Here is a 13,649-nt window from a genome sequence, read left to right on the forward strand (position 1 = left end):
TCCCTCTCCTTTCCTCTCTCTCTCTCAAATCAATAAAAACACACTTTTTAAAAAGACAACCAATATAAGGGAAGTTCTATTTCCTGCTAGTCTGTATTTTTTCTGGCTGTGGCTGAGAAAGCTGAAATTGTATGTTGCCGTTACAGGTTTCCCCTTTCTGAGCACCCTCACGGCTCTGTCGACAGTCCACATGCAGCAGCCTTAGTCTTCCATGCATGTTGGTGGAAAGATTACACACGTAAAACCACATTCACCACCGGATAAAAAGAAGAGTGTATACATACCTCGTTCAAATTTTAACCGCTGATAAAGCTGAAACTGATCCACAGGTACCAAGCAGGCAATCTGAAAGCGGACACATTATACACATGAGATTTCAGTCATCACAGAGGCGCACGTTACCAGCCTTTTATGATCTCTCCTTGTTTGGCTTACTGTATCTTCTCTATACAAGTTGTTTGCAAACTTCTTATCTCTGCACTGTTCACTCAGTGACACAAGCAGCAATCCCCAAGTCAGCCCCAATCATCTGCCATGGCCAGGAGTCACTCAAGGCCCTAGTTACAGAACTAACTGACCACCTTCCATTCTTCAATCAGCAGCTACTAAAACCAGACAACGAAATTCTTAGACTCCCCAAATTATTTGTGTGCATTATGAAAGATGCTCTTTTTCTCCCTAGATTCATTTAAGACGTTTTTAAAAGATTATAGTTCTAGTTTTAGAACCCTTAAATACTAAAGTCAGGTAGATAGTGCCTCGGGAATTATGAACACTTCATTTGTTATCAAGGGAAGAGTACCTTCCAAGCAATGTAAAAAAGTCATTTCTTCTGACCAAAAATCACTTCTAAAAATCACCTTGGTTTTTACACATTGCCATCCCTTACCTGGTAGAAAAAAAATGCCTAAGATGTTTCTTGTGGCTAGACTCCTATTTCCACTTCAGACGGCAATGTGGACCAAAGGTTCACAAACAGCAATTCATCCCTAACCAAATGGCCTTGCAGATTTGTCATTTTTAAGTTGCATTTCAAAGTCAGGTGCAGGCAAAGCGAACTGCTCTTAAACTGGCATTCTAAAAAATAGTAATTCCACTGATGTCAACATGTAAGTATATTGACATGGCTTAAAGAGTTTATAACTGAGAAAAATCAACGAATTTGATATTAGGCTTCCAGACATTCAGCAAGCTGATACAGGACACACCTTGGCAATTCTGATTCTGAAGCATTACATATTTTTTGGTATAAAACATATCTTGGTGGAAGTTCTTGCAACTAATGGAAAGAAGTGTGCCTTGAGAAAAGCAGAATGAAAAAATGAGGCAGCTAAAATTGTACTTAATAAATAAATACATTTTAAAAGGTATTCAAAATTGAATTCTCCTACACACACACACACACACACACATACACACAAAACGAGTTTATTTTGTAAATGAATGAACCTAAGTTAGTTAAATATATGAAGAACCAAAAAACAGGCAAGTTCTGTCTTCTCCATTTCAGGTAAAGTGAAGTAAAACATACATTTAAATGAATTATAACCTTTTTCTCCAGCTGAGGGGAAAATGTTTGCATTTTCATGTGGTACGTTAAGTAAAACCTCCTCTGCAGTCACTATAAAAGATTATGGTTAATTTTATGTTATGTGTATTTCACCATAATTTTTTTTGAAGTATGATTACACGTTTATTCTACTGAAAGCCAGTTTTGTTTCATCTGTGATAATACTACCTGGACATCTTTCCTAAAAGACAAAGGCATCTCAAATAAAATATATTTGGAGACAGAAGGTGCAAGCAAGTGAAAGCGTGGGAGGCATTAAGGAATCAGAGTCCAGTTCCTGACTTAGTCAATGATTCATTTTAGGTGGTGGACAAATAATTTAATGCTACTTTGGTTTTTGGGCCAAGGTGACTTGGGAGATGATATCATCTGGGCCCAAGAGACCTCAGTGGTATTCTATAAATCTATTTTTAATAACTCCCTCACCCCCAAAGAAAGCTATTTGAGGCTTTTCATGCTATGGGACAGTTCTATACTCTTCTTACACCACCCACAACTGTTTCTGGAATGATGAAGGCTTTCTTCAAGTCCCTCAAAATCAATCCCTAAAAATTCTGATGTTTTTCAGTGACAAGCAACTTATATAACAGCTAAGTCAAGTACAGTTTATAAAAGACAAAGCAAACAGGAGATAAATATTTTAGATACAGAAGAAATGCTAATGTGAACAAGGCAGAAATCAACGAGGTAAAAAAGTCAACAACAGTAGAGATGGATGTTTAATATTAAATTAGAAAGACAAATTTCATTAGAGGACATAGTACTGCCAGCAGGAAAGTGAGAGATCTCTAATATTTTTTTGTCTTTCACTCTACTTTGAATCTCTTATTTATTTTTTTAAGTTAAAAGTTTGTATGGAATTAAGACTTGATAAGATAAATAAATTTTTCTATTGAAATTTGTGATCACAAAAAGTTAGGTCTATCACTTCTCCTCCTGTTCGATACTTTTGGAATAAAGATAAACCCCAAACACACCATTCTCTCCCCACCCCTGCCATTTAGACTTGCATCTTCTCCAGAGACTTGTTGACAGTCTATTATGGGTAAAGCACTGGCTGGAAGCCTGGGGATACAAATGAGCAAGGAGACACAGAAGTCACCCTCAAAGAACTTAAATTACTGGGGAGGCAATAAATACGCATAAGTTTTAAAAAAGATCTACTCCTTGATCTTATCGTTTGTTGGATTTCACAGATTAGAGTTCATTTTCTGAAATGTTTACCGCATGTTTGGCTTTAGATGAGAGAAAGCTGGATTAGATTTTTTTAAAAAGAGGATCCAAAGTATTAAATTCCTATTCCACTGCCATTTGGAACAAAGTCACTGTTGCTCAAGGTCTTTCACAATTATAAAACTGAAATAAATGTTTTGGGATGATTACTGAAGGATCAATCAGGCGACAGGTTAAAGGCCTACTCCTTAAAAAAAATTTTTTTTTAAGGAATTACAAGGCCTCTAAAATTAATTGTGAAAATGAAAATCCTAGCAAACAGTAAAATATTATAAGTATCTTATGGTATACAATTTCCTGCCAACAAAGAAATTCCAAAGCATTCAAAAATCGTATCAGCACATTCCTTTTTAACTTTTTTATTTTAAAATAATTTTAGACTCACAAAAAGTTGCAACAATTATACAGCACTTTTAAATGCCCTTTCCTCAACCTCTCCTAATGTTATCACCTTACATAACCATAGTTAACTATTTTAAATAATAAAACTTTCATTGATACAAAATAATTAAACAATCTGCAGGTCTTATTCAAATTTCACAAACTGACCCACAATGTCTCTTTTTTTTCAGTCCAGACCCAGTTCAGGACATCACCTTGCATGCAGTTCCCTTGTCTCCTCAGCCTTCTCTAATCTGGGGCAGTTCCTCAGTCTGTGTTTGCCTTTCATGACCTTGACATGTTTAGGAGAGTCCAGGCCAATTTTTTTGTACAATGCTCTCCAATTTGGCTTTGTCTGATGTTTTCTCATGATTAGGTCAAGGCTTTGCATTTTTGGCAACAACATCACAGAAGTAATATCGGGCCATCAGGAGGTAAATGAGGACAACTTGTCTCTACTGGTGATATTAACTTTCTAACTTGGTTAAGGTAGTATCTGCCAGGTTGCTCCAACCTTTGTAATCTTATAGGGAGATATTTTGAGATTCTGCGAATACCTTTGCCCATTAATTTGTGTATTTATCGAAAACCCTTGCCTACTATAATTATTACTGCACTATTTGCTTAATGATGATTTTCTATCTCCATCACTATTTGTTCATTGGAATCCTGCTGTAAGGAAGGGCTGCCCCTTCTTTCCCATGTATTTGTTTATTCATTTATTTATTTAGGTCCTTATGGACTGCTGACATTTATTGTGCTAGGCAGGTTCCAATCCATTACTAACCAAATCCATATTCAAACAGTAGAAACAAAGATAGTTAAGTGTCTTCTCAACTATCAAGAGACCACTGCACTCAGATTCACTACAAAAAAATCCTTAACATTATCTAGTTATATTTTGCTAGTTCTCTTTGAAATTTGTGCTAATCTACCTGTTAAACAAAAATGTCTCTCTCGATTATTCAAGGAGCTTATATGCACAAATTCATAACCCATGGACACAGACAATTGTATGGGGAAGGCCCGGGGGGTGGAGGGGATCAATTAGGGGGAAAGGAGGGATATCTGTAATACTTCCAACAATAAATATTTTTAAAAATTTCTCTTTCCTCCAACCCAAGCATGACAAACCAAGTTTCCTCCTCATCATCCCAGAGATTCTTTCCAAAAAAGAAAAACTTAATTCAAAGAGAAAATAGTTTCATTTTAATAGAAGAACAGCAATAATATCAGAACAATAACAACAAAATTTACTAACTCCCTACACTCATCTTTTTTTTTCTGGTAAAAATGAACCCGAGGATACTTATTAAGTACCCAGTTCCTACTCCGCTGAAAGCCTCCACTTTCCAGTCTACTCCTTCCATAGCAGAACATCACCAGGGAAGTTAGAATACACCTGAATGTGCTGGGTGCTTTAAGTATTACACATGACAGTTAATTGGATATATTCACGATTAAGAAGAAATTAAAAGTGTGGCACATCCTGGTTACCACTGACTATGACCACAGTACCTGAACCAGCCTTACCACCTCCATTGAAACCAGTCCTACAAAAACCAAAGAAACAAAGGATATGGACAGTGGAGCCTGTTTGCTAGAGAAATGTTTATGCTGAAAGTGGTATGTGTTCCCATAAAAATCATTGATAAATACAACCTATTTTTTCGTTTTGTTAGGAAAATGAAATGGTTAAAACATAGAAGCTAGGGAAAGCCAGGACAGAAGGGGGGAAATAGCCCAGACTTTACTTAGGTTTAGCCCTTTAAATCATACCTCTGCCACAGTTGCTTTAAAAAAATTTTTAAAAACAGGCTGAGCACGGAACACAACAGATCACTACCTCTGGAGATGGAACTGACCTCTCGTAGACCATTACAAATCTTGAGGTGCTAAGACTTGTAAAAATACTAGCAAGAGAAACAGGACTAGTCTTAAGAAATATGGCCACTTGCCCAGGGATCCCCCTCTTTCCTCTGCCCCAGCTTTGCACTGTGAAAATGGAAGGAAAGAGTGGTAAGAGATGGCAAGTGGAGGCAGTGCCAATGGGTGATTTGGGGGGACCATCCGGATCTCTAGTTCCAGCACCCTTTCCCAAAGCCACATTCGATGAACATGCAACATGAGTAAAAACTTTATTTTGCAAATGTAGCTTCAAATTCCCTAGTACTGCGCCCCCGTGCCACCCATCCCTCTCCTAGTCTTCAGGAGTGCCCCACCCTAAGTCCCTTCCTATAGAATTCCGGAACCCCCGTTCTTGGAAAGAGCAGCTGCACCCATCCTTCCTCGGGTGCCTGCTAGCAAGTGAAAGGCAGGCTGGTCACCCCAGCGCCCTAGGGCTTGAACGGAGGGCTGATGGGCGAGAAGCTGTTCCCCGCCATCCACCGCCAGCTGGCAGTGAGAAGTTCCATCCCTCAGGCCACTACTCAGATGAGTTATGTCCTCACCGCTCAAATGTTACATGGTCCAGACCGATGGCTCAGGCTCTCCCAGCAAGTGATGATACGGGACTTCCCAAACACTGTAAAGGAGCTGCTTAAAGTAGTCATCGCCTCTTTAGCAAGGCTACTAACTTCGAGCAAAGGCCTTGCCTGAGTGAAGTAATGCTATCAGAACAATCTGTGTCCTGCCTTTCATAATTCTATGTTGAACAAGATCCCTGGATCAAGTATATCAGAAAAGCCCCACCGAGCAACAGCTGAAAGTACCAGATGACACAAGGAAGGAAAGCTTCACTTTCCCTGGCTCTGGTGGAGCAGTTCTGGAAGCACAAGTCCTCTGGAGACACGGCCTCCCTGCAGCTTCGGTGACATTGAAGGGGAAGCTGCCTTTTCTACTGTCTCCTACATAAGCAAATAGCTCTGCAGTTGGGCATTAAAGGCTTTGCTGATGAAGCTCTTCCTGACAAATGAGGCAGAGCCACAGCTGAGCCAATTTGGAGGCATTGAGAAGGAAGGCGAGAAGGACCTAAAGCCTGCAGGAGGCAGACAGACCGAGCACAGCCAATGGTGTGAACTAGGCCATGTGGGGAAGCATTCGGAGGACAGGGCCAGGGCTTAAATTCCTTGTGTCCTTTGAAGATGAAGAAGTGTTGTAATTACAAGCATTTTATAAGACAATAAATGATAAAAAGCCATATATTGTAATATAAATAGCAGCAGGACAAAGGGAACTTAAGCCTTAACCAGAATTATTTTTAACAAGCCGAGTATATTTATGTATTACCTATATAATTCAGCATTTTTTAAAGGTGGAAAATGTAGTCATGGAGATAGAGTCCAGTTAAGAGTAATGTGGATAAGCCCCATTGTGATACATTCAATAATATTTAGATTAAGAGCTCTATATTATAATAGTAACTATTGCCCTGGCCAGTGTTGCTAAGTGGTTAGAGCATCAGCCCGTGCAATGAAGGGTCTCGGGTTTGATTCCTGGTCAAGGGCACATACCTAGGTTGCAGATTCGATCCCCAGCATTGGTCAGGGTGCGTGTGGGAGGCAACTAATCGATGTGCCTCTCTCATATCGATGTTTCTGTCTCTCCCCATTCCCTCCCTGTCTTCCACTCTGTCTAAAAAAAAAACACCAAAAAACCAAAAAAAAAAAAAATGGAAAAAAATCTCCTCAGGTGAGGTTTAACGCAAAATAATAATAACCATTATTATTATTGAGGAAAACTAGATGTAAAGCAAGTCAGAAAGGATGGCAGTAGAGCCCAAGTTTATGTGTACATATGGTATTGCTTTGAAAGGAGTAGTCCCATATAAACTAATGACGCTACCAATATCTCCAACATAATTTTCTATTAACTTCTCAATTCAAAATGAGAGAAATCACTACCACCACCATCACATGTTTTTACTCTGAAAAAAATATTGTGGCAAGTTGGTTACGAACATGATCACTGTACAGTCCTGCCCATCTTCAGTCAGGCGCTTAGCAGGACCTGTAAGTACATGAAGGTCCATTAACACCCTGGAGCATCTTCTTACTCATCTAACGGGAAACAGACTTTAGAGAATTGAATAAATACCAGGGTTTCATTTGCAATATGCTTCTGCTGTTTTTTCAAATATCCTTTTATAATTTTTAAGAGCCACCACAGGTTTGTTTGGTTTTAACACAGCCTACAAGTAAAATTGTTTTTAGAGTAAAATTGCGTAAACGGAATCAGAACTAGGAAAGCATGAATGAGAATGGGTACGGGGGGATGGGGGAAGGATTAACAAGAAGACAACTGCGGGGGAACTCGAAAAGAAAATGTCTATACTAAGAAAATCAGGAAAGTTACTAAGCTCTGCTCCGGAGAACTGTGAGACAAATGACAGCCTTTGCTCACTGGTCTGAACACATCAGCCCTAACATTTGATATCCAGTGTCAACGGCTAATAGTTACTATGCATATAAAAGTCAAGAACAACACTATGCAATTGAACTTTCTGCTCTGATGGAAATGTTCTGTTCTGCGCTGTCCAATCTGGCAGTCACTAGCCACATGTGGCTACTGAGCTCTTACAATGTGATTAGCGCAACCAAAGGAATGAGTTCTTTATTTTATCTAATTTTAACAAATTTAATTGTAAATAGCCACATGATGCCAGTGGCTACTGGATCAGACAGCACAGGTGTAGAATACAGGACTGTGATTAACCTCAAAGGCTTGTTTTGAAGCTTTGTCAAACCATTTCATTTATGTTTAATAGATTTTGCATACCTGAATTAAGTAAGATTTCATATGCTGCCTGCTCCATATCACCCAAGGATATTTTTTCCACTGCTTTTCAGAGAGAGTGGAAGGGAGAGAGAGATCAGTGTGAGAGAAACACATCAATCGGTTGCGTCCCGCACGCACCCTGACCAGGGCCGGGGATTGAGCCTGCCACCGAGGTACATGCCCTTGGCCGGAATAGAATCCGGACCCTTTGGACCACAGGCTGACGCTCTAACCACTGAGCCAAACCAGCTAAGGCTCCATATCACACTTTCCACTTTCATAATCAGTTTAATGTCTCTCTGGTAGTCAGAGATAGCACTCTCGGAAGGATTATGCATAAAAAGATGCTCCTGAATACCTGAATCTCATTTTAAAAACTGTATCCAGGTTGCATAGATGAAGAGTATTCTTGGTAACCAACTCATCTTTCCCCACTTTAATTGCCTTCTGCCCATTACTCACGCACAAGTAAGCAATATTTCTCACCACAGCTTTACATATTCAATATTACACTTTTATCAAAAAAATCAATTATTTTATGATTTTCCTAAAATGAATCACTTCTAAACCATTACATACTCCTTTGATTCTTCCCTAAAAAAACACTTCAAGCTATCATGTACCACTGAGCTGATACTCCATAAGCTGAACACAGGACCTCCAGAGGCACACTGATTAGAAGTTGTCTATAACATCTGACTGCTTTGCTCACAAAGCAAAAAATTATATGTAAGAGTATATATCTTTGTAAACAAAGGATGTATATACACACACGCACACATACACACACTCACATACATATCCACACATATATAGCTATACACACACCTGCACTATTCAGCTCCCAATTATCAACTTCATCACACATTCTATCTATTTACCTAGTTCTACTCTTAGAGCCATATAATTACATATAAAAAGGTGGTCAGAAGAACTGCATTAGATTCCTAGCTCTTCTACCTTTTTTAGATATGTATGTACTTTGGGACAAATTACTTACTTAAACCCTCTGGGTCTCAACTTTATCAGTGTGTTGAAAGGATTAGATAGATAGTACGCTGGCTATGAAAGCAACTGGAAAAGGGCCTGATGCACAGCAGGTGTGCTGTGTTTGCTGAATGAATAACTTACTGCATCTGTTTCTTGGGACCTCTTTGAGTCGCTTACCAACTCCCTACAAATGGGCAAGAGTTGGTTATCTTCTCATTTACAGTGAACAGGCTCTGAAGATTAAAGGCAGATTTAAGGGCAAGCTACTAATCAGGCACTGAAGAAACAAAGGAAAGAGGCATATCCCAGTCTTAAGAAAATGGTGGGAGCATTCACTGAAAAAAAGACAAATGAGAGGTTCTTCTCTGCTCTTTGGAAATGGTTCAACTCAGGCTACCTTCATAGACACAAATACTAGTTTATTGTCTGTCTGTAACCATGACTAATCTGTTGTTAGTTTATCTTTAAAGTATGAGAGATTACAAAACCACTCACTATTCAGCCTCTAAGCCTCACATTTAGTAAATCTGATTTCTACACCTTTGCCTGTCTGTTCTAGAGCTTCTTCAGCTCAGACAGCATTTATAAATAGAACTGAGGTAAACAGTAGCTTTAACAGTTTGTATAAAGAATCCTAAGGTGTGTAGCAATAAAGTACTCCTTTAAAAAGTCAACCTCTGTCTTTTGTTTCTAGACTCCCTGTTAGGGAGTACACATAGTCAAGATCCTAGGATGCCTGACCAGGCGTGGCTCAGGGGTTGAGCATCGACCTAGGATCCAGGAGATTGCAGTTTGATTCCCAGTCAGGGCACATGCCCAGGTTGCAGGCTTACATGCAGGAGGCAGTCAATCAATGACAACTCTCTCATCATTGATGTTTCTCTCTCTCTCTCTCTCCCCTTCCTTCCTCTCTCTGAAATCAATAAAGATATATTTAAAAAAAAAAAAAAAAGATCCTAGGAAATAATATCAAGAGGAAAGGGGGAGATCATGTCACTCATCCATACCTCAGCCTCCTGCAGGATCCCATGGTTTAGGCACACCATGTCAGGGCAAGTGATGGGAGACCCACATCCGTCTCGGATTGCCAGCTGCATGTACTGTTTCAGGCACTAGAAGTTAAGAAGAAAAAAGAGAATTACCCACCATGTTACAGTAGCAGAAGGTTACAAAACCACCACTGCCTCTTCTTCCTTACTTGGCAGTCCTGGGGCTCTTGTACTCGGGAAACGTAAGTTATCACAAATGTGAACACTAAGAGCCATCCCTTTGGAAAGAATGCAGAGACAGGCAATTTGGTATGACTTCATCCTAAGAATATTGAGTTTATTCAAGGCAGCAAGTCGAGTTCCTCCAGGCTCACATTTTATCCACCATAGATTGGGAAAAGAAAAACACTCTTTTGCACTAATGGCAAAAGCCTTCTTTCTACTTTTTGTTTTTTTTTAACTTATGTGACTTCCCAGTTTAATTTTCGTCTAGTGGTCCTCGCCCTCACAGTTTGCCCAGAAGGAGAACTGTGACCCTTGTGCTGAACTAGCCAGAGAAACAAAATGAAATTAAGGCACTGACTTATCCTGAACACCGTTAACAGCCTGGGAAAAATAATGCCCAAGACAATTTGGGAGACTGAGACCTTCCCAAAACTAAGGGCCACGGTGAATGCTATGATGAGGAGGTGTGAGTAGAACCTGGGTAAAGAAGAAACTGATTGGCAAAAAGAAACCCAGAGAAGAGAGGAGGAAGACCCCCAAGGACAAACCTGTCTACTCATTGCCTGTTGCACCTGGATCTTGGGCAGGTGGAGATGTGAGTCAGACTTCGAAGGTAGGAGAGGGACTGACAGCACTATGGAAATCTCTCACCCCTCCCGTCTCCCTCCCAACCCACCCCACCAGCCCACAGGAGACGAAGGCCATAGTTTCAGAAGATAAAGCTCCTAAGAAATCTATAAGTTGGCTTTTCAATTTCCACAAATTTGCTCACAATTGGTCAGCTCTTTCCTATATGCATGATGAAAAAAAATCAAGCTGAAGTGTTAGAGGAAGACACCCCAAAATACATAAGCTTGTCAATGAATTAATGACTCTTACGAAGTGATCATTATTTATAGCTGAGGTCGGATCTTTCAAATTTACACATTTATGTATCCACCTGCTACATTAAAAATATTGCTGTTGCACCAACCTTTTATAAAAGCTTAACAACTAAATAAATTTTACGGTTAGAATACCAATGACGTAACTGTGAAATCTAGTCCTTTCATTGGCCATCTTTATTCATTTTCCCTGTCTGAAAATAAAACTGATATCACAATTGTATTTCAGAGAGATAATCACATATTTATCTGACTGACATTACTGTTACAATGTACTAATGAATCGATGACTAGGGCAAACCATTTAAACCAGATTTGCATCTCTTCAAGTACCTAATAATTCCCTTCTCCAAGGAGTAAATGTTTTCTATGATGCTCATCACAGAAAAAACAAACAAACAAAAACCCACTGGAAAAATAACCTAAATATCCAAAATAGAAGAACATATAAATATCTAATCCTAAATCCATGCAATGGAAAGCTGAAGCATCATGAAAAATATTTTCAAATGCTGTTTAAAGATGGGAAAGTATTCGCAGTTTGGTACCAACTGTGGGATAAAAGGTGATTTAGTGTGAACTGGAGAGTTAAAGAAACCTGGGAGCAGGGGCCTTCTTACGTCCCTCTTCCCTCACAACTGACTACAATGTAAATACTATATTTTAACTTTCACTTTCTTTTTCAAGAGAAGGGTGAACAGTCACTTTTGCTAGGAGTTACTGTGCCAAACGTGGTCTCCAGTGCCAGGAAGAGTGGTAAGTCGGAGAGAGCAGCAGCAAGGCAATATGGGGAAGAATTTAATTTCAATGGGCAGGTGACCTCGAGAGAAACAGAGAAGGTGGCTTGCAAAAGGAGTGTCATACCAAGGGACAGGTGAATGAACCACGTGGAGGCCTGTCCACCCACTCTGCTCCTAAGGACCTCTGAGCTTTCCTCCTGCCATTTAGATTCCACTGCTACTGCCTTGATCTCCCCAGCTGCCTCTTGCAAGTTAAGAAGAAAGACTCTGAAAATGTATGGTCTCTAGGCTCAAGGGGAAGGTATCTGAGGAAATAAACATCAAATCCTAATAGCTGGGCTTTAGCCCTAGCACCAGTCTCTGTCACTTGACAATGGGGAAATTACTCAAACTATGACCCAGACATGCTTCCCTTAATTTTTAAAATGGGGACAATAATACCTGGTATGGTTACCCCACAGGGTTTAAAACACGCACACAAACACAAGTGTGAAATTCTGTATATGGAAACCCTTTGAAAATTTGCTAATTACAGGATATTTGGTCACGTTTCTACTCCACTTCATCTGTCTCAGACTTTCTCTGAAAAACATAGAGGGGAAATGTTAATCCTCTGACCTTCTCAGGTAATCCTTTCTCCACTCCCTGCGAGGGACCAGTTAAGCCACTCACGGTAGAGTCTCTCCACAGACAGAACAGATATTTGTAAAGGAACATCCGCACGCCTCTATTCAAGCCTCTCCTCAGAACCATTTAGGTCTATACCTAAAGCTTAGAGTTACATAGGAAGTAAAAAGACTATATGAATCTTCAAAGGCAAAAATATTCTTTTCTACTTATACTGCAAATTTGTAAAGTTGAATCTAATCTTTCCCAAGAGTTTACAATGAATGTTCTATTTGCTAATGTAATGTTCTTAGGTGCACTGCAACCACAATACATAAACCCAATGAATTTTTAGCTTCCCACAGGTACTCTCCTGGTCACAATATTACACGACCTATGATTTTAGGAGAAGAGTGAGAGCTGTATACACCAATGGCAGGGTGTAACTGTATACATCCTATATACCCTTTTTTTAAATGCTAAGAAACACTGGTTCAAGAAAGATTTGTAAGCACAAGTTGCTAAGTAAAGCTGTATCGCAAGCACCTGACACTCCATCACTAGGGGCCTGCATTTCTATTCTACAGCAGAGGGAAAACAACCTCTAGTTATTGCTTAGAGCTAACTAAGCAGCTCTAGTTATTGCTTCTTATTAAATTTTCAAGTACCTTAGGTTCATGATCTGTCTTCTATTAGCTTGCACTAAAAATTTAATCTCGAATGCTCTCTCTCTTCTTCAAAATCTCTGGCTAAAGCACCAAAAAACTGAAAACATTCATGTGAACCCCTGTGCATGTTAGATGAACCAAATGATTCTGGAAGAAATTGGCATCTAGTTTGTAAATGAAAACAGAGGAGCACAGAAAGAGAAAAAGGAAAACAGTCATCATTTAGTCATGTTGAAAAAAAATTACATTCCAATAACAATAGCATGAAACAAATGTTTAAATATGTAATTTTCACAACAGCTAACACATCCTAAGGGAAATGTTTTAAATAGAACATCCCAAATATCCCGATGACCAAAGAAAGAAAGAAAGAACTTTTCTTTTAGATAGCCAACATTCCGCTAGATTAGTTTGGTAGAACATAATATTTTTAGGCCATGAGGTGTCATGTATAATACGGATTGTTCCTCAAAATCATTCCACTGACTTCAAGGATTCAAGTGTGTTTTCACCAAGGATTTAACCATCAAATCTGGTGAACCGGATGACTTTTATTGTCTCTTCCAGCCCTGAGAGCCTATGAATTACGGACAATAGAACCTGCCCAGAAAGAGGTTTCTTCTAGAGCCCTTTCAGGGGCGTTATTT

At 39.4% G+C, this 13,649-nt stretch overlaps 1 protein-coding gene across 3 annotated transcripts in view; it reads right to left on the reverse strand.

The window, feature by feature from the left end:
- Nucleotides 1-13,649, reverse strand: part of RNF144B (ring finger protein 144B) — a 143,547-nt gene that overhangs the window by 19,771 nt on the left and 110,127 nt on the right. For all 3 annotated transcript variants that reach the window (XM_081146078.1, XM_081146077.1, XM_081146079.1), the window contains 2 exons: nt 9,898-10,002; nt 285-345 (listed from right to left, as the gene is read on the reverse strand). In XM_081146078.1, coding sequence (XP_081002204.1) covers nt 285-345; nt 9,898-10,002 — 166 coding nt within the window. The remainder of the gene's footprint in view (nt 1-284; nt 346-9,897; nt 10,003-13,649) is intronic.

The sequence above is a fragment of the Miniopterus schreibersii genome (assembly GCF_964146895.1).
Source record: "Miniopterus schreibersii genome assembly, chromosome: 8".
Lineage (NCBI taxonomy): Eukaryota > Metazoa > Chordata > Mammalia > Chiroptera > Miniopteridae > Miniopterus > Miniopterus schreibersii.